This window comes from Pelodiscus sinensis, chromosome 2 (genome assembly GCF_052426305.1).
Source record: "Pelodiscus sinensis isolate ZL-2025 chromosome 2, ASM5242630v1, whole genome shotgun sequence".
NCBI lineage: Eukaryota > Metazoa > Chordata > Testudines > Trionychidae > Pelodiscus > Pelodiscus sinensis.
Window position 1 is genome coordinate 86,838,607 of NC_143053.1, and position 18,154 is coordinate 86,856,760.

An 18,154-nucleotide genomic window follows, 5' to 3' on the forward strand; every position below is an offset into this window, starting at 1 on the left:
CTCCCCCCCAGTTTTGTTAAATAAAGAGAGTTTGTGTTCATGAAAATACGTGTATTTTATTTGACATCAGGAAGAGGAGTTAGGGAAGGGTAGGACATGGGGGAGGAATGAGGTGCAAGCCCCCAGTGGGGCAGACCAGGGAGGCTCTTAGTGCTCCTCAGGGTAGAAGCTCTCCTGCAGGACCCCCTGGATACTGACAGCCCCCCCAATGGACCTCCCAGATGGAAGCCTGCAGAAAGTGCAGCCACGCTCACAGTAACGCATCCAAGAGAAGCACCAGAGTGCCCAGGGGCAGCTCTGGCTCCATGTTGCAGAGTGCTATTGTGTCCCGAGTGAGAGCAATCAGAACACGCAGAGACAAAATGCTTTGCTGTCCCTCAGCGAGGTAGGCAAGTAAGGAGGGAAACCTGAGAACTGGCTGTCCAGGGGGGATCCCTTTAAGCACAGGCCTCAGATAGCCTCAAGCAGCAGCCACACACAGTAACTCCTGACCTGATGCCCTGCTGGATAGTGTGGACGCGCTATTTCGAAATAGCAAAAAGCTATTTCAAAATGCATTTTGTGTGTAGTCGCGTTATTTCAAAATAAGCTATTTCGAAATACCTATTTTGAAATTAGATATTTCAAAATAATTATGTAGTGTAGACATAGTATAGTGTAGACCCATAATGAATTCACTGGCCAGATTAGTACAGTAATTCCTCATTTAACAGTATAGATGCGTTTCTGAAAATGTTTGTGCTAAGTGAATATAATGGAAAAGGTGGAGGTTGCGTTTCAGGTGGTGGTGGCAAAGTCAGTTTTTTGTTGGTGCTGAGTTGTCAATGTCAACATCAGATATCTAGCGAGACAAGATATCTACCAACACAAGTCACCGTGGTTTGTTAAAACACAAAGATAAACACGTGAGTGAGCGGAGGAGTGCTGTGGCCACGTGTATTCATGCACTCATGCATATTACCATTGTTGTCACCAACTTATACCGCCATGCGAAGTAGTCTGCCACTTGATTATTTTCATGTTATTTCGGGGACGGTCGTGATATTTGAAAAACGTTCCCAAAAAAAAAATTGTGCTATTGTGAATACGTGTTAAGCGGGCACATGTTAAATGAGTAATTACTGTACTTTTAAATTGCATGTTACATACCAGAAGCCAAATTCATTCCTGATATAAATCCATTGTCTCAAGTGAGGTTACACCAGAAATAAAAGTGCTGCCTCTTATTATAGAAGATACTGTCTTGTTTCTAACTTCAATCTCAGATAAACTATAGTTTTACACTTTAGAAAAAGGTGACTATTTGCAGATATTTCCCTTCGTATCAAATAATTTTTATTCTGAATCTTTTTATTTTTTCTTCTTAAACATAAACAAAATAGCAGCCAATCAGCTTTAACAAAGCACTATTAAGTGTTGTTAATACTGTGAAAAAAGAAGACACCGCATTAAGAGTAGATTCTGATGGAAATTCTTAACCAAATATAAAAGTCATAAGTCCCCATTACTAAGGCCTCTGAGATTATGAATGATTTATTTATACGGTAATACAAATGGATATGGCACTTTACAGACAAATAAAATACAGGAACCCCGCCCTGAAGAGCCTGATCTAGCAATCCTTCCCCCCACGAGTCCCCGTTGAAGGCAATAATAGCTTCTCATCTGCAGATCTGCACTTGCACTGGATTAAAATATGGCATGAGGAGAGAAAATGATGAATGCTGTGCAAGGTGGAGAGGGAGTTTGATGAGAGGATGCCAATAGTTACAACAATAAGTTGATGTGGTTGCTATGGTTACTAAGGTTCATGCCTGAATGGTTCTGTGCAGTTTTTTAAAAGATACCTTTCTACACAGAGCTTGGAAGGAAGGGAAAATCTTCTGGCAGCTCATTTGCTCAGTACTGTAGAGGCTTCAACATAAATGGTTTGTTTGTTCATCATTCTTCATGCTGCCTCTGTGATTTCAGCAGCATAGGTCATGCAATAGTGATTCGTATGTCACTTGAGTACAGTCAGAGCAAGCAGAATATCATGTCAGACTCTCATCTGTGCCAGAAGCAGATGCGAGGTTCTAAGATACAGCTATTTTAAGTACACAAATAACAAATGAACAAAATAACGAACACTAGTAGCACCTAATTATAATTCTAGCTGCCCTTTAAATAAAATAAAATCAAAGTTGTTGCAAAAAGAAGACACTGATCCCTTTCTGAATGATTTTTGAAACCCCCATATCTGATTAACCCAAGAAAGTAGTAAGCCATCAACTGAAGTCAGGTCAACCTTTTCATATTACTGTTGAGCAGCATTATAGTTAGTATCTCTTGCAACAACTCAGTTATTTTCACACTGAAGCATTTGTAAGCATAAATCAATATAAATAAAGAGGCAATAAAGGAATTAAAAATAAATAACTCAAACAATGTTATTTAATTAATTCAAGTAACTGTTCTCCACTTTAGAAGACTTAGCTGTTAGTGTTTTCCCTTTCATGTTCAAAATGTCTAAATAACTGTGTATGACTGGACAACAAAATGGTTGATGAAATTTTATGTTAAGTGCAGAATAATGCACATTGGAAAATATAATCCCAACTATACATACCAAATGATGAGGTGAGGTCTAAATTACTTCTCAAGGAAGAGATCTTGAAGTCATTGTGCGTAGCTCCCCCAAAACATCTGTTCAATGTGCGGCAGCAGACAAAAAGAACCTAACAGAAAAATATCATAATGCCACTTTATGGAATACCCACACCTTAAGCATATTGCATGATGCTCTGAGCACCCTACTTCAAAAAGATATATTCAAATTGGAATAATAGAATGGCAACAAAAATTATTGGGGATATAGAACACATTCCATAGGAGAGAAGACTAAAAAGACTGGAATTGTTTAGCTTGGAGATATGATGAGGGTCTATAAAATTATAAATGGTGTGGAGAAAGTGAATAGGGAAGTGCTGTTACATAAGAACCAAGAGTCACCCAATGAAATTAAGACTAAAAACAAACATAAGGAAGTACTTTCTCACAGCATAAAAAGTCAACCTGTGGAACTCATTTCCCGGGGATGTTGTGAAGCCCAGAAATGAAACTGCACTCAAACAAGAATTAGATAAGTTCATGGAGGATAGGTTCATCAATGGCTATTAGCCAAGATGGTCAGGAATGCAACCTTATGCTCAGGGTGTCCCTGACGCTCAAATTGCCAGAAGCAGGGACTGGATGACGGGATGGATCTCTCAATAGTTTCCCTGTTCTGTTCATTCCCTCTGAAATGTCTAGCATTGGACACTGTTGGATGACAGGAAACTGATCTAGATGGACCACTGGTATGATTCAGTATGGCCATTTTTATGTGTTTATTCTCTTTGGGATCTGAATTCTTCTCAGAGTATGGAGGCAGCATAGTCCAGAAAATAGGACACCAGATTGTGAGTCAGGAGACTAGAGTTGTGTCCAGTTCTACCATGGGCTTACTATATGATGTTGGGCAAGAGGCTAATACTGTACCAATTTGTCTCAGTTTTCTACCTGTAATATAAGTGTAATAATCTTTACTCTCATGCTAAAATACTTTTTCATCAATGTACTATATATTATTATTTATTTATTTTATTTTAATTGCATCACAAAACTCTGTGTTGACGTCACATTAAGATATTTAATTACCATTCCTAAATAACATGATACTAAAATTACAAGAAATTTTAAATAAAAGTGCTTTCACAAACTTCTATGATATATTTTTCATGTATAATATTTACTAAATACACACACACAAATATAAACAAGAAATAAACACTGACATAGGAGACGTGTGCCCACCTTTAAAGAAATTGTGTAATAATCTAGAGTACATATCTACTCAAGGGACATAGTGTATATATATATATATATGCATGTGATGATTATTGTAAACAGTAAACATATTAAAAAATCCTTAATCATTCCTTACTTTATCAATGAAAGATTTTTCAGATGACTGAAGGTGCGTCTACACAACATCCTAAACTCAAAATAAGATACACAATTTATGCTATGCAAATTGTATATCTTATCTTAAATCTATTTCAAAATAGCTTATTTTGAAAATTGGTCTGTGTACACAGCACAAAATTTCAAAATAACGCACTATTTCAAGCCATCACTTATCCCTCATGCAATGAGGTTTACCGGGATGGCGAATTAGTGCACCTATTATTTCGAAAAATATTTCAAAATAACGGGTGGCAGGAAGCCACATTTTGATCCTATTGTAACACCAGAAACATCCTTTCACTGTATATTGTATTACTGAATTATTTGGACAACAACGTCTCCCCCTACCCCACCAAATTTCATTTCACTTTAATGTCTGATTATTATTTTACCTCATTTTTCACCGTCTGAACTTTTTGCTGCCTACTATACCAGAGGTATCCAGATATAGCCGTGCAGTGTAGATGTACCCTGAGTTTGGAGCTCTGTTTAGGACCCATACCACTAAAGCAAATCTAGAAACAAGAAACAAAATACAGGACTATGTAGCACTTTAAAGACTAACAAGATGGTTTATTAGATGATGAGCTTTCGTGGGCCAGACCCACTTCCTCAGATCAAATAGTGGAAGAAAATAGTCACAACCATATATACCAAAGGATACAATTAAAAAAAAAGAACACACATGAAAAGGACAAATCAAATTTCAGAACAGAAGAGGGATGCGGGGGGGGGGGGGGAGAGGAAAGGTAAATGTCTGTGAGCTAATGGTATTAGAGGTGTTGAATTTTAGCATGAATGACAGTTCAGAGGATTCCCTTTCAAATGCAGATTTAAAAGGCTCTGAAGCAGGATGCAGGTAATTAAGTCATCGAGACTGTCCCCTTTCTGGTTGAAATGGCAAGAAACTGTTTGTTTGTTTTTGTGATCCTGTCTTTGTGATCCTGTCCAAGAAATCAAGGAATCACCTGATCTCTGCCTCAGACTATCCAAGAAATTAAGGAATCACCTGATACTGTCATTCATGCTAAAATTCGACACTCTACACGTGGGTCTCAACAAAGACCCCAGTTATTTTACCCATTACAAAGATAGCTTCCCCAATTATCACCTCTAATACCATTAGCTCACAGACATTTACCTTCCCCCCCGCATCCTCCTTCTGTTCTGAAATTTGATTTGTCCTTTTCATATGTGTTCTTTTTTTTAATTGTATCCTTTGGTATATATGGTTGTGACTATTTTCTTCCACTATTTGATCTGAGGAAGTGGGTCTGGGCCACGAAAGCTCATCATCTAATAAACCATCTTGTTAGTCTTTAAAGTGTTACATTGTCCTGCATTTTGCTTCAGCTACCCCAGACTAACACGGCTACATTTCTATCACTAGTGACAACATGTCTTTGACAACACTATTTTTGTAGTGGTAAAATGTATGTATATATATTTCCACTGAGATTCTAATAACACTATTTTAGTATCGTTGTATCCATGTGGAGTGATGATAATGAGAAAGTCTCTACCTTGGACAGAATGAGAGGAGGTAAGGGAGAAAAGTATTTCTAACATTAACTAGTGCTTTGCAACTTTCAGTGTAAACCACTTATTTCTTTATTAGTACCTACACAGTGTGAAGTTGTTTTTGCACTGAAAAACAATACATATGCACTTTTTGCTGCTTGTGGATAGCTGGGTATCATACAAGGCGAATATATTGTGGAATTTTCTCTGCATTTTGCAAGGAATGTGCACAACTTTAGGAACATACAAACCTCTTAATTGCTTCAATAAACACATCCCTCTTTTGAAGGTTGCGTGCAGTTTGGTAGCTCTGTACTCACAAATGCAAAGGAGATACCACCAGTTCTCCCCACTTACACACTGTACCAGCACTGCCTGTGCCTATTTTCCACCACGGGTTTGCATCTGATGGGACAGTACGGTTGCCAACTCTCCCGGACCAGACAGCGGGTGCGACCGCTAATGGACTGACGAGCGTTCCCGTGTGCGCGCAGGGCTGGGGCAGGCAGCGCCTGAACAGCGCTCACTAAGCCCTGACGTCACACTCCCACCCAGCCCTGAGAGCGGCCAGCGCAGGCAGGACGTGCTGTCGCTCTCGCGCGCGCGGCCTGCGAACAACCGCGAGGCGTGCGCGCTCCCGCGCCTCTGCCGTCGGGCCCGGTGGGCGGGAGCGGGCGAGGAGGCGGTGGCTGCAGTCAGTGAGGGGGCTGCGGCCTGCAAGGCCGGGGGGGGCCCGCCGCCGCCGCCATGTTGTTCGCTGCTGCCATTCGCGCCGCTGCCTCGTACTCGGTAAGGAACCCTCCTCCCGCCTACGGGCGCCGCGGCGACAGACGCCGTCCCTGGGAGGCGCGGGCCCGAGGCAGCCGGCAAGGGCACCGCGGCCTTCAGCACCCGGGAGCCCGGCCCACGTCCGCTGTGTCACCGCCCCCCCCCGGAAGGAGAGAAACTCAGAGCGGGGGGGCTCATTGGGAGGGGGGCAGGCGAGGAGGGGTGCAGCGGGGTGGGGGGAGGAGGAGTGTAGTGGGGAGAGGCACGGAGAGGGAGGAGGTTTCAGTGGGGGGGGCACGTGGAATATGGTGAAGGTGTGTGTCTAGGGGGCCAGCCACACACTCCTAAATTGTGCTTTCTGTCTGTCACGTGTGATACGTGCCATCTAGAATGAGCGTGGGTTGATTCGTTTTTCTTCTTGAGTATTGTATTTTTGACCACTTGTATTTGTGGTTCATACATTCCTTGAGGCAGAATATTGTTACTCTGGCATGTTTAACATTTAGTATAGCTCCATACACATCTGATTTGTCTATACAAATGACTGATAGTGTGTAGTTCTTTTTTTTTAACCTTTCATAACAGATACATGGGAGATTTATCTAGTAATGGCTTCTTTGTTCTCTGAGCTTCAGTACACTTGACGTTGCCAAATTTATTATTTATGTTTATTAAAGGTCAGTGAGATAGAAGCGTCCTGCTTCAGCTTTCAAATCTGGAAAAAGCTAGTTTTAAGGAAATGAATACATGATATGTATCTTGGCCTATAATTACTTACATTTGGAAAATATAAGATCCTTTTTTAGTATGATTTTTTAAAATGTTGCCGCTAACAATATATTTCTTTTGTCTCTATGACTAAACATAGGTTAATAACCTATCTAGTTCCCTTACTAGAGTCACTCCCTTGCAAATCAAACAAGCCAAATTGATTAAAAGTTCTAATCTAACATTTCTGCTTGAGTGATGGGGATAGGCACCTATTGGGATTTCCAAACTTCCTTAAATGCATTAGATTTGAAATAGTAGCGTATGCATACATTTTAAAATATACATGGTTGATGTGTATGTATAAAGTATGCATTATGGCAGTAAATAATATAATACATTGAGTGACAAGTGCTTACATGCAAGGAGACAATGTTAAGTTATGTTAAATGGACATGGTTTACTTTCTAGTTTTATCTCCATTCACCAAAGTGGATTAAATAAACAAAGATACTCCCGATAATCTCAGGAGGGGTCTTTAATATTGACCACTTTTCTGTGTCAAATAATAAACTGATTGGTCTTTTGGTTGTGTCGTCTTATGATTGGTATGGAAATTTAACTATTACTGAAAGAAGTGCATGGCAGTTAAGCATATACATTTTTGCCTATAGTTTTTAATACTTTCAAAATGTTATTTTGAAGGTGAGACAAATCCGCTACTTGCATAAAACAGCTGTGCGCAGTGGAGGAGGAGGAGCTTTGTTTGTGGTAAGAATTTTTCTAGATACTGAACATATGGATGAATAAATAATTTGATGTTGAGGGTTGGATGAAGTATGGCTTTTATTCACAGATGAACTTTTGATTTACAAGATACACTCTTAGAAACTTACAAGGTACATCTTAGAAGCATACAAGGACATTTATTTTTCGTTAGAACTCTGTTTTTGAAGGGTGAAAATCTCCCTCCCCCTATTACTATCCCCTTCCTGATCTTAAATAAGAGGCCAGGACTTTTTAAATCTTTAAGTGAGGTTGCTTAATACTTGATAATTCATTAAGTTACTGTCATGGCTGAATTCCCCAACCTGGCACTTCAGTGTGTAGGTAATGGGGGCTGGCTAGCAAAATAAAACCTCTATAAGATCCTGATGTTGCTGCAATTCCCGGAGACAAAACAAAAAAAAATTCTGGTCAGTTTTCCCCGGAAATTTTTTGGGTATTGCTGTCACCAAGTGTCCAAATCTTTTTCCAGGGAAGAAATCACTTAGAATCTCTTCCCTGAGGTCAAACTCCTCCAACCTCCTTTCCCCAAGGAGTTGGAAAACAAACAAGCACACTCTTGCAGAGAACAATGAACCTGTGCTCTCTCTCTGGTAAGAGTTTGCAGCCAGGCACTTAAGTTTAAGGACACACAAGATCAACCGATACTGGTTAACAGAACAAAAAAAACCACTTTTATTATTAAAATAAGATTATTGTTGCAAGCATAGTAAATGACTTAGTGTTAAAAAGCCATGAATGAGAATAAACTGAGGGATTTTCCCTGGGCTATAAGGGAAGGTTACTCACCTGTTCAGTAACTAGAGATCTTCGAGATGGTTGTCCCTGTAGGTGCTCCACCTTAGGTGCATCTGTGTTGCTGAGCCCCGATCGGAGATTTGTGATAGCAGTGCCTCTAGCTAGCAGCCCACGGGGAGTGCTGGCACGAGAGATTTGAGTAGCTACTCCGCATGCACAGTCGACCATCCTCAGTTTCTTCTCAACCACCACTGGCTTTGGTCACATCTCAGTAGTCGCCCTCTTTACCTCACTCTTAAACTACTTCTGTAGCTAGACAATGGTTACCACACCAAAACCTTGCCTTTCTGGGACATGCCAGGCTTACTTGGTTTTAAAAGGTGCACAGGTTGCAAACTGTCCATATCCATCTCTGACGGATATGACCTGTGCGTCCGCTGTCTGGGTGAGGAGCACCCTTGTCAGCCGACGGTCAGGGCAGTGAGTCCCTTATGACCGGCTGAAGTTCTTTTAAATTGTGCTTGGTTCTGTTACAGCAACTGAAGGAGTCAGGTTAAAGCTTAAACAGTTACTATTTATTGTTACAGGGTAAACTTAGTTGTTAAATGCTACTACTGTGTTACAGATAACACAAACACTACAAAGGACAGGACAGAAATTACACTAATAAGTCACTTACAGGTACCATGAAACCCTTTTGGTTCTCTGAGCTCTTATTAAATGCATGCAAAATACACATAGCAGGTATATATTCTCACCCCTGTGTTCCAGACTTGGCGTGGCCAGCGTCTTTCTCTCAATCCCTCGGGAAGAAGTAGGGCGAGGTTGGGCGTCCCACAGACCTCGGGAGACAATCAATACCTGCCAGCAGGTATAGATGATTGGAGCTCAAATGGGGTGGGCTGCTGAACCTCTTTTATACCCCTTGGGTCATGTAGGCTTCTTCCTGGTTTTAAGTGGCCAATTAGGAAAAATGGCTTTGAACACCAAGTTTCCCACGAAGGGTGCAAAGCATAATTTGCACCTGGGAAAAATGCAGACAATGGGCACCTCTGGTATGTGATGGGCGAAGATTCCTCTCTGGGACAGTGCAGGCGTGTCAATTACTGATACTAGCCATCAGGGCGACGGGAGGCCCCGGGTCGTCAGTTAGCCCATTTACTGTCTGGTTTCTGTTTATGGTAGAGTCAGGGACAGGCAGCACACCTGTGTTCCCAGGGCATCAAAGGCTGACTGCCTTTTTCTTGCTCTCTGGGGGGGCGAAACAAGATGGAGTTCGTGGAAAACCAAGATGGGGTTTGTGTCTGGCTACAACCCTGCCGAACAGTGCTCTCACTGCAAAAAAGTGACATCCCGAACAAGAAAGGCCAGAGAACTACAATTAAAGATGATTTACGTGGGGAAAAAGACTCATCTAGCTTCAGACCCTGAGCACGTGACCCCTCCCCACCCCCAGGCAACCGTCCCCTGAGGCAGCATCAGAGTTCAGCTAGCACTGTGTCCAGCTCAAAGGACTATAATTCTTGGCTATGAGAGAGAGAAGAAAAAACAATTACAGTAAACTTCCGATAATCCGGCACCTTTAGGACCCAGGGGGTGCCGGATTATCAGATATGCCGGACTATCAGAAGGGGGGGCTATGAGGGGTCTGGAGGGGGGTGGGAGGGGATGCCACCCCAGACCCCTCATTGCCCCCCCTTACGATAGTCCGGCTCTGCCCCAGGCATCCCTGATTCAGCTGCTGCTGGTCAGTTTCAGCAGCAGCTGAATCGGGGATGCCTGCAATAGAGCAGCTGGAGTGCTGCCGGGTTGGTCCCGCAGTGCCAAAGGACGGCGCTGCGGGACCAACCCGGCAGGACCCCAGCTGCTCTGCCCCAGGGGTCCCCGATTCAGCTGCTGCTGAAACAGAGATTCCAGGAAGCCCGGGGCAGAGCTGCTCTGCCTGGGGCTTCCTGGAATCAGCCGCTGATCTGTTTCAGCAGCGGCTGACTTGGGGACCCCTGGGGCAGAGCAGCTGGGGTCCTGCCGGGTTGCTCCCGCAGCGCCGAGGGGCGGCGCTACGAGACCAACCCTGCAGCACCCCAGCTGCTCTGCCCCAGGCCTCCGGATTCAGCCTGCTGGTGAAACTGACGCTGCTGGTCAGTTTCAGCAGCGGCTGAATCCCGACGCCTGGGGCAAAGCAGCTGGGGTGCTGCTGGGTTGGTCCCGTAGCGCCGCTCTTTGGCGCTGCGGGACCAACCCGGCAGCACCCCAGCTGCTCTGCCCCAGGGGTCCCCAAGTCAGCCGCTGTTGAAACAGATCAGCGGCTGATTCCAGGAAGCCCGGGGCAGAACTGCTCTGCCCCGGGCTTCCTGGAATCAGCCGCTGATCTGTTTCAGCAGCGGCTGAATCGGGGACCCCTGGGGCAGAGCAGCTGGGGTCCTGCCGGGTTGGTCCCGCAGCCCCGAGGGGCAGCGCTACGAGACCAACCCTGCAGCACCCCAGCTGCTCTGCTCCCAGCTTCCCAGATTCAGCTGCTGGTCAGTTTCAGCAGCAGCTGAATGGGGGAAGCCTGTCTGGCTGCCCCAGCACTTCCGGGTTCCTGATGGTGCCGGACCATCAGGAGTCCCGGAGCATTGGATGCCGGACTAATGGAGTTTTACTGTAACTAGCTCAGACATAATTCCCAAACAAGGAAAACAATAAACCTGATGGAGTCCTTAAACTTTTTCCTACTCTCACATTCTGACAAAGCCGGGGGATATGTTTTTGGGGGAGTTCATGTCTTCCCTCTTTGCCTGAAGAAGATTCCCAGTGCCTTGCTCTCTGTTTGAAATTCTTTACCTGCATTTCATTGGCTCAATGCCCAATACCTCCCTACCTCAGGTGCAGAGCTTTAAGGTTAGTGGTAACACTTTCGTTGCTCTCCAGGTAAGTTAGACTCTTTTGCAGCTCCCATTCATGACAGCCCCTGTTTTAATTTTATTATAACTTTACCAAACTTTAACCATCTAAGTTGGCATTTTCCATGTATGCTGTCTTGTCTGGACTAATATAGCCATTTCTAAAAAGAGGCTTTGGAGAATAGTTAATTTTGTGGTGAACTTGAGGATTTCTTTGAGAGCCAAGGTTTAGATTAGGGATGGAAGAGTTTAACCTGTTAACTGATAAGCTAATGCTTATCCCTTAACCTTACTGATTAAATGCCAGGCGGCCACTGGGAGTCCATAGGGCATTTAACTGTGTAACTAACTGAATTTCAATCGGTTACATGGTTAGTGTTTTTGTAAAATGTTTACATCTATCTCTAGTTTAGGTATAGCCCTGTGTATTAATTGATTTCTCTATTCACTTTACCATGGAGGTGAGCAGTAGAATTTGATCTTTAATTTTAGGAATGTTTCTAGCTCATGTTTGTGTGGTGCTAGCATGAGGCCCTGATTCATGACTGTCGTAAATGCAGTACAAATAATAGTGATAATTATCGTTGCAAGAATCTCAGATGCAAACTGGGATAAATGAGTCAGTGCCATCTTCCTGAATCTGAAGAGAACTGCTGTGAGAGACGTGATCTGCTCTATTCCTTTTACTTATGACCTTATAAACCCTGTAGTTATGTAGTTGCATATTGGCATTCTTTCAAGATGCAGAGAAATTCAGCATTTCTGCCACAGAATTTACCTTTTTCTGCAGCCAGGTACCTGAAATTTTGTTTTGTGTCCCTGCCAAGTTACACCTCCCTGCAGCTTTCCCTGAGGAGAGGAGTTAATTGGATTACTGGTTGTACTCTCTGTACTTTCCTATGAAGTGAAGGCAGGGAGGTGTTGGAGATGTAGGGAGGAAGAGCTGATGTCTGAAGGGGAGATTAAGGGGGAAGGCAGAAGTGTAGGCTGTTGGGCTAGGAATTATCAAGAGCACAGCAGCAGCCAGAATTGGAGTTAAGCTGCCAAAGCCAGCTACCAGCTTCCCTGTTTCCTGGCACACAGGAAGTTTTGAGGACAATGTCATGGATGCCTTTACATGCAGTGTAGAGTCAATAGACTTGGAGAATTAAAAAGCCACCTTCAGGGCCTATGTTTCTATGTGGAACTCCTTGCCAGAGGATGTTGTGAAGGCCAAGACTATAACAGGGCTCAAAAAAGAGCTAGATAAATTCATGGAGGACATTGTGGAAGATAACGAGCCTTCACTCTGCGTTGTGTTTAAGCAACAAGTAGCCAGAGGCAGTTTATTCGAGCAATATTGCAAGGGAAGACAGCGTAAGCGGATCTTCAAATACAAAACAATTAAAAGCCAATATATATACCTTTCTGTTACATAGAACATTAAACAATTACTTCCCTGCCCACTCATTTCCCATCGGACACTGTCTTATCTCAAGGTTCTCACTGAGGTAAGCATTCCACTCTTATCAATGTGAGAGAGACAGAGAGGCGAACATAGCATCTCTTCTAGCTCTCGCTTTAGCAGGAGTCAGAGTGAACCAGACTCTTGCTCTGCTACTGACAAACCCTAAAATGGCCACCCAAATCCCCTTTCCCTTAGTCCTGCTTCCACAACATCAATGGCTATTAGCCAGAATGGGCAGGGATGTTGTCCCTACCTTCTGTCAAAAGCAGAAAATGGGTGACGGGATGGATCACTTGATGATTACCTGTTCTGTTCAGTCCTTCTGGGGCACATGGCATTGGTCATCGTTGGTAGACAGAATACTTGGCTAGATGGACCTTTGGTCTGACTCAATGTGTCTGGTTTTATGATCGTATTCTTATGTTCTTACAGCAAACTGATGGATCTTTGACTCTTGGATACAATTTTATAGGCTTGTGTTATTTTTTAGTTATAACTTTCAGACATTAATTTACATAGAGCAGTTGTTTTCAGCCTGTTGTGAATGGACCCTTAACAGTCTGCAAAACAGAAGTAATGATCTTAATCTGCGGCAAACTATGTCTGAGAGTACCAACTTCCATTTGAAATTTTTTAGGGGCCTGCAAATGAAAAAAAGGTTCAAACCCACTGATGAGGTATTTAAGGACAAATTGGGAGCTTATCTAGATAATTGGGCAATTGCTCTGACTGGTTTGAAGTTAAGCTTTTTCATGTTGGCTGTTTTAATACTATCAGAAGGTGAATGTCTTCTTATTAACGCTCTGGTTTGAACAGAGAAAGCCAATAAAATTAAGTAAATATGTTCTTGGAATATCACTAGTCTCCCTCTTCTTTCCTGCCTTTTACAATTTTTTTTCTTGCTTATACTTGTCATATTTCCAGTACCTAGAACCACAGAAATATAGACCCCAACTTGCCTGACTCCAGCATGTGAGGCTCACCCCCCACCCCTTCCACCTCTCCCTGCAGCAGGGAGTGCCAGTGCCTGCTCCCTGCTGGGGAATGCGAAGAGCCCTGAGCCTTTGGGGTCAGATCCATAGGTTTCCCCACCCTTGATGTAGAGCAGTGGTCACCAACCTTTTCACACCCTGCACAGATACAAATATCTGCATGGATAGACATGGGTATTGGCTCATCTGCAGGGTTCTGCTACCAGGAGTAGGCAGGGCAGGCCACTGAACTGGCAGGGAAAGAATGCAAGAAGCTGTATCCTAAATCTTCCTGCAGGAGCTGACTAAGCAGGCTTCCCACAAGCGCCAGATTGGCTTTTTCCCCTCCCCTAGCACTGCTGCCTCTGATAAGGGGGGTAGGCTGGAGCTGATATGCACATGGAGCTTTCAGGCTGGCTCCATGGGCCCACCTCCCTTCCTGCCTTCTACGAGGAGGGTTGGGGGCGGGGCAGGCAGGAGCTGGTGTTAGGAGGAGCCAGCTTAAAAGCTGGCTCCCCCAGCACTGGCTCCACCATGCTGCCTCCCCCCACCCCTGCCCCTCCTATTGTCCGTGGGGGGAGTTCCCCGGGAGGGAGGGATCCAAGCTTCTTGTGGACAGAGGCTGCTCCACATCCCATGGTGCAGCCTCTGTCTGTGGGGAGCTTGGACTCTCCACGGCCAAGGGCTGCTGCCACCTTGCGCTGCTGTCTCTGGTGATGCTTACTGATTGCAGTTAATAAGTGGGGACTACAGCAGCTCCCTGCTTTCTGCAGACAGGAGGCTTGGGCACTTCAGCCTAGCCAGAGCAGTCCCCATTCACCTCCCTTTCATCAGTTAACCAATTAAACATTACATTTAATCGATTAACTAATTAAATGGAATTTTACCTCCCTAATAGCGGATACCGTAAAGTTGCGAGTATAGTGCACACTTTTCCCCCGTTTTTTAAACATCAAAGTCGGGGTGCGCATTATCCATAGGAGGTTTTAAAAAAAAATTTAAATTCACCCTCGGCAGGCACGAGCTGGGCAGGGGGAGGGAAGGCAGGCACGGGCTGGGCTGGGCTGGGCTGGGGCGGGCTGGGGGGGGGGGGGGGGAGCCGGTAGGTGCGAGCTTGGTGCATGGACAGCTGGGCAGGGGAGGCTCCCTCAGCAGGCGCAAGCTCGGCGCGCCGGCAGCTGAGTGGGGGACACTCTCCTGGCAGGCGCGAGCTTAGTGCGCCGGCAGCTGAGCAGGGGAGGCTCCCCCTGGCAGGTGTGAGCTCGGCGCGTGGACAGCTGGGCAGGGGAGGCTCCCCTGGCAGGCGCGAGCTCGGTGCGCCGGCAACTGGGAGGGGGAGAACCCCCTCCCTCCCGCCAGCAGGCAAGAGCTCAGCGTGCATGAGATCAGCTGGGCAGGGGGACCCCGCGGCCGGTGTGAGCTCAGCTGGGAAAGGGCCCGTCCTTCCTGTGCATACCTTAAAATCTCGAGTATAATGGGGGTGCGCATTATAGATAAGAGTTTAGTTTATTCAAGAATTTTGACCTTTAAAAGGCAGATGTGCATTATACATAGGTGCGCATTATACTCGAGATTTTACGGTATATTTTAAGAAGGGTGGGATGGAGATGAGAGAAGTGATTTGGGAAACTGCATGTGCATTGATTTAACCTCATTTGTATGCAAGGTCTTAAATTTTGAAGGAGCAGTTAAGGACATAGAGGTTAATGGTAATTGGGATAAAATACCACATGATTTTATAAAAAGTAGGTTGTGCCAGACCCAACCTAATTTCTTTGAGAATATAATTGGTTTTCTAGACTGGGAGTGGGGCATTTCAGGCCTGTGGGCAGGATCATGGCCCCTACTTAATTTGAATCAGCCTGTGGCAGTCCATGCACTGTGGGCCAGAACCCCTGAGCCTTGATGCCCCCTGCCCAGTGGACTGGAGCCACAAGCGCTGGCTTGCAGCAATGTGGGAAGCTTCACATGCTATCTTCCCCTGCAGGCAGTGCTCCAGCAGCTCCTATTGGCTGGGAACTGCAGGCAATGGGAGCTGTGGAGGCGGTGTCTACAGGCTAGGGCAGCGTGTGGAGCTACCTGCTTCCCCACCTCTACCCTGCGGCTGCAGGGACATGCTGTCTGCTTCTGAATCTGAGAGCTGTTGGAGTTAAGCATCCCACACCCTCTCCTGAGCTCCTGTCCCAGCCCTGAGCCCCCTCTCATACTCTATAACCCCCTGTGTTCCCTCTGGCCCCCTGATCCTCTCGTCCTAAGCCCCAACCTGGAGCCTGCACACCCTCTGCTCCAGCCTGGAGCCCCCTCCCACACTTTGAAGCCCTAACTTCTGACCACCTCCCAATTGTAGGGTTGCCAACTTTCCCGATTAGATGGACCAGATGCAGTTACTATTCATGGCAATGGCGTCCAGCAGTTTGTCTGGCTAAGAAAGGTGGCAACCCTACTCCAAAAGCCTTGGTGAAGCTCCTAGTCTCGCACTCCCTCCATACATTCCTGTGGCTAATTTTTTTTTCTGGGGAGTCAGTGGCCCCTGGTAAAAAAGAGGTTCCCCATTCCTGTTCTAGACAAAGTAAATGCTGTAGACCTACCTGGATTTCAGCAAAGTATTTGATACAGTTCAGATTGGGAAATTATTGGTTAAATTGGAGAATCTGAGGATTAATATGAGAATCGAAAGGTAGGTAAGAAACTAGTTAAAGAAGATTATAACTGCTCATGTTGGAATGTGAAATGTCACATTTGGCGGGATATTAATGGAGTTCCTCAAGGATTGATTTTTGGGATTGTTCTTCATTAACATTTTCCTTAATGACCTTGGAACAAAAAGTGGGAATGTGCTAATAAAATTTATGGGTGACATGAAGTTGGGAGATAGTTTCAATGTGGAAGAGGACTAAAGCAGTGGTTCGCAATCTTTTCAAGCATACGGACCCCGTTTCAATCTATTAAAATTTCGTGGACCCTTCTGTGGGGGAGAAAAAAAATAAAAGGAAATGTAAGGAAATAAAATAAAAATTAGGATCAGCCCCACTGTAGTGGGCCCAATCCTTATTTTTAAACTTTCCACTGACCCTCTGCAGTATCTTTGTGGACCACCAGGGTTTCGCAGGGCATAGGTTGGGAACCACTGGACTAGAATATCAGACAAGATTTGGACAACCTTTAAATCTGGAGTAATGGTAATGGAATAAAATTTAGTAGTGCAAGGTCATGCACTTAAGGCCTAACAAAAAGAATTTTTGCTGTAAGGTGGGAGACATATCAGTTGGAAGTGCTGGAGGAGAAAGACATGAGTATATTGATCAATCACAGTAGCAATGGGGAAGTGTTATTACCATTAAACAAGGGATTGGTGAGTCCTCATCTGGTAATGTGTTCAATTCTAGTCTCCCATGTTTATGAAATCAAACTGGGGCAAGTGCAGAGAATGGCTACTGAGATAATTGGAGCATGGAGATTTGAGGAACTTGGCTAACAGAATGAAAGATAAAGGGAGATACGATTGCACTCTAGAAATATATCAGAAGGATGAATACCAGGGAGGGGGAGGAGTTATTTACAGTAAGGGTTATTGTTGTCCCAAGAACAAATGGCTATACATAAATTTAGGCTTGACATTACATGAAGGTTTCCAATTATCAGAGAAGCAAAGTTCTGGAACAACCTTCCAAAGTGTGTGTGTGTGTGAGAACCTTACTTGTTTCAAGATTGAGCTTGATAAGCTTATGGGGGGAGGGGGAGGGAAGAGGTGGTATGATGTGATTGCCTACAATGGCATGTGGCCCATCTGTGACTTCTCATAGTTAATATCTGCAACTTATGGAGATGGGACAGTATAGAGCAGGGGTTCCCAGCCTGGAGTATGCGTACCCCCACGGGGTACAAGAAGCTTGTCAAGGGGGTACGGGGAATATTTGTAAATAACTAGAGTATCCTAATTGAAATATTCCAAAAGTAGTAGTGTTAGTGAAAAAAGTTGTGGATTCTAGAGTCTAGAATTTATTTCCTTTCATATTGAATAGGGGGTATGGGAAGGTTTACTAAAAGCCAAGGGGGTAGAGGGACCGAAAAAGGTTGGGAACCCCTGGTATAGAGAAAGAGCCCTGAGTAACTACCAAGAATTCTTTCCCAGGTGTGTGTATGGTAAGTCTTGCTTACATTCTCAAAATTTCATTGCCATATTTGGTTCAGGATGGATGTAATTTTTTCCCAGGTCAGATTGACAGAGAACATGTGAGATGGGGCAGAGGTCACTTGAAGCAGAATAAATGATGAATTCTTGTAATTTGAGGTCTTTAATTCAAGATTTGAAGACTCTAGTAACTCAGCCCAGGATTATGGGCCAT

General features: G+C 44.5%; 1 protein-coding gene across 1 annotated transcript in view; it reads left to right on the plus strand.

The window, feature by feature from the left end:
* The first annotated feature begins 6,109 nt into the window (after positions 1–6,109).
* Positions 6,110–18,154, plus strand: part of NDUFV2 (NADH:ubiquinone oxidoreductase core subunit V2) — a 38,869-nt gene continuing 26,824 nt past the window's right edge. Inside the window, exons 1-2 of the mRNA XM_075920969.2 lie at positions 6,110–6,297; positions 7,690–7,755. Of these exons, the coding sequence (XP_075777084.1) occupies positions 6,256–6,297; positions 7,690–7,755 (108 nt within the window). The 5' untranslated portion in view covers positions 6,110–6,255. The remainder of the gene's footprint in view (positions 6,298–7,689; positions 7,756–18,154) is intronic.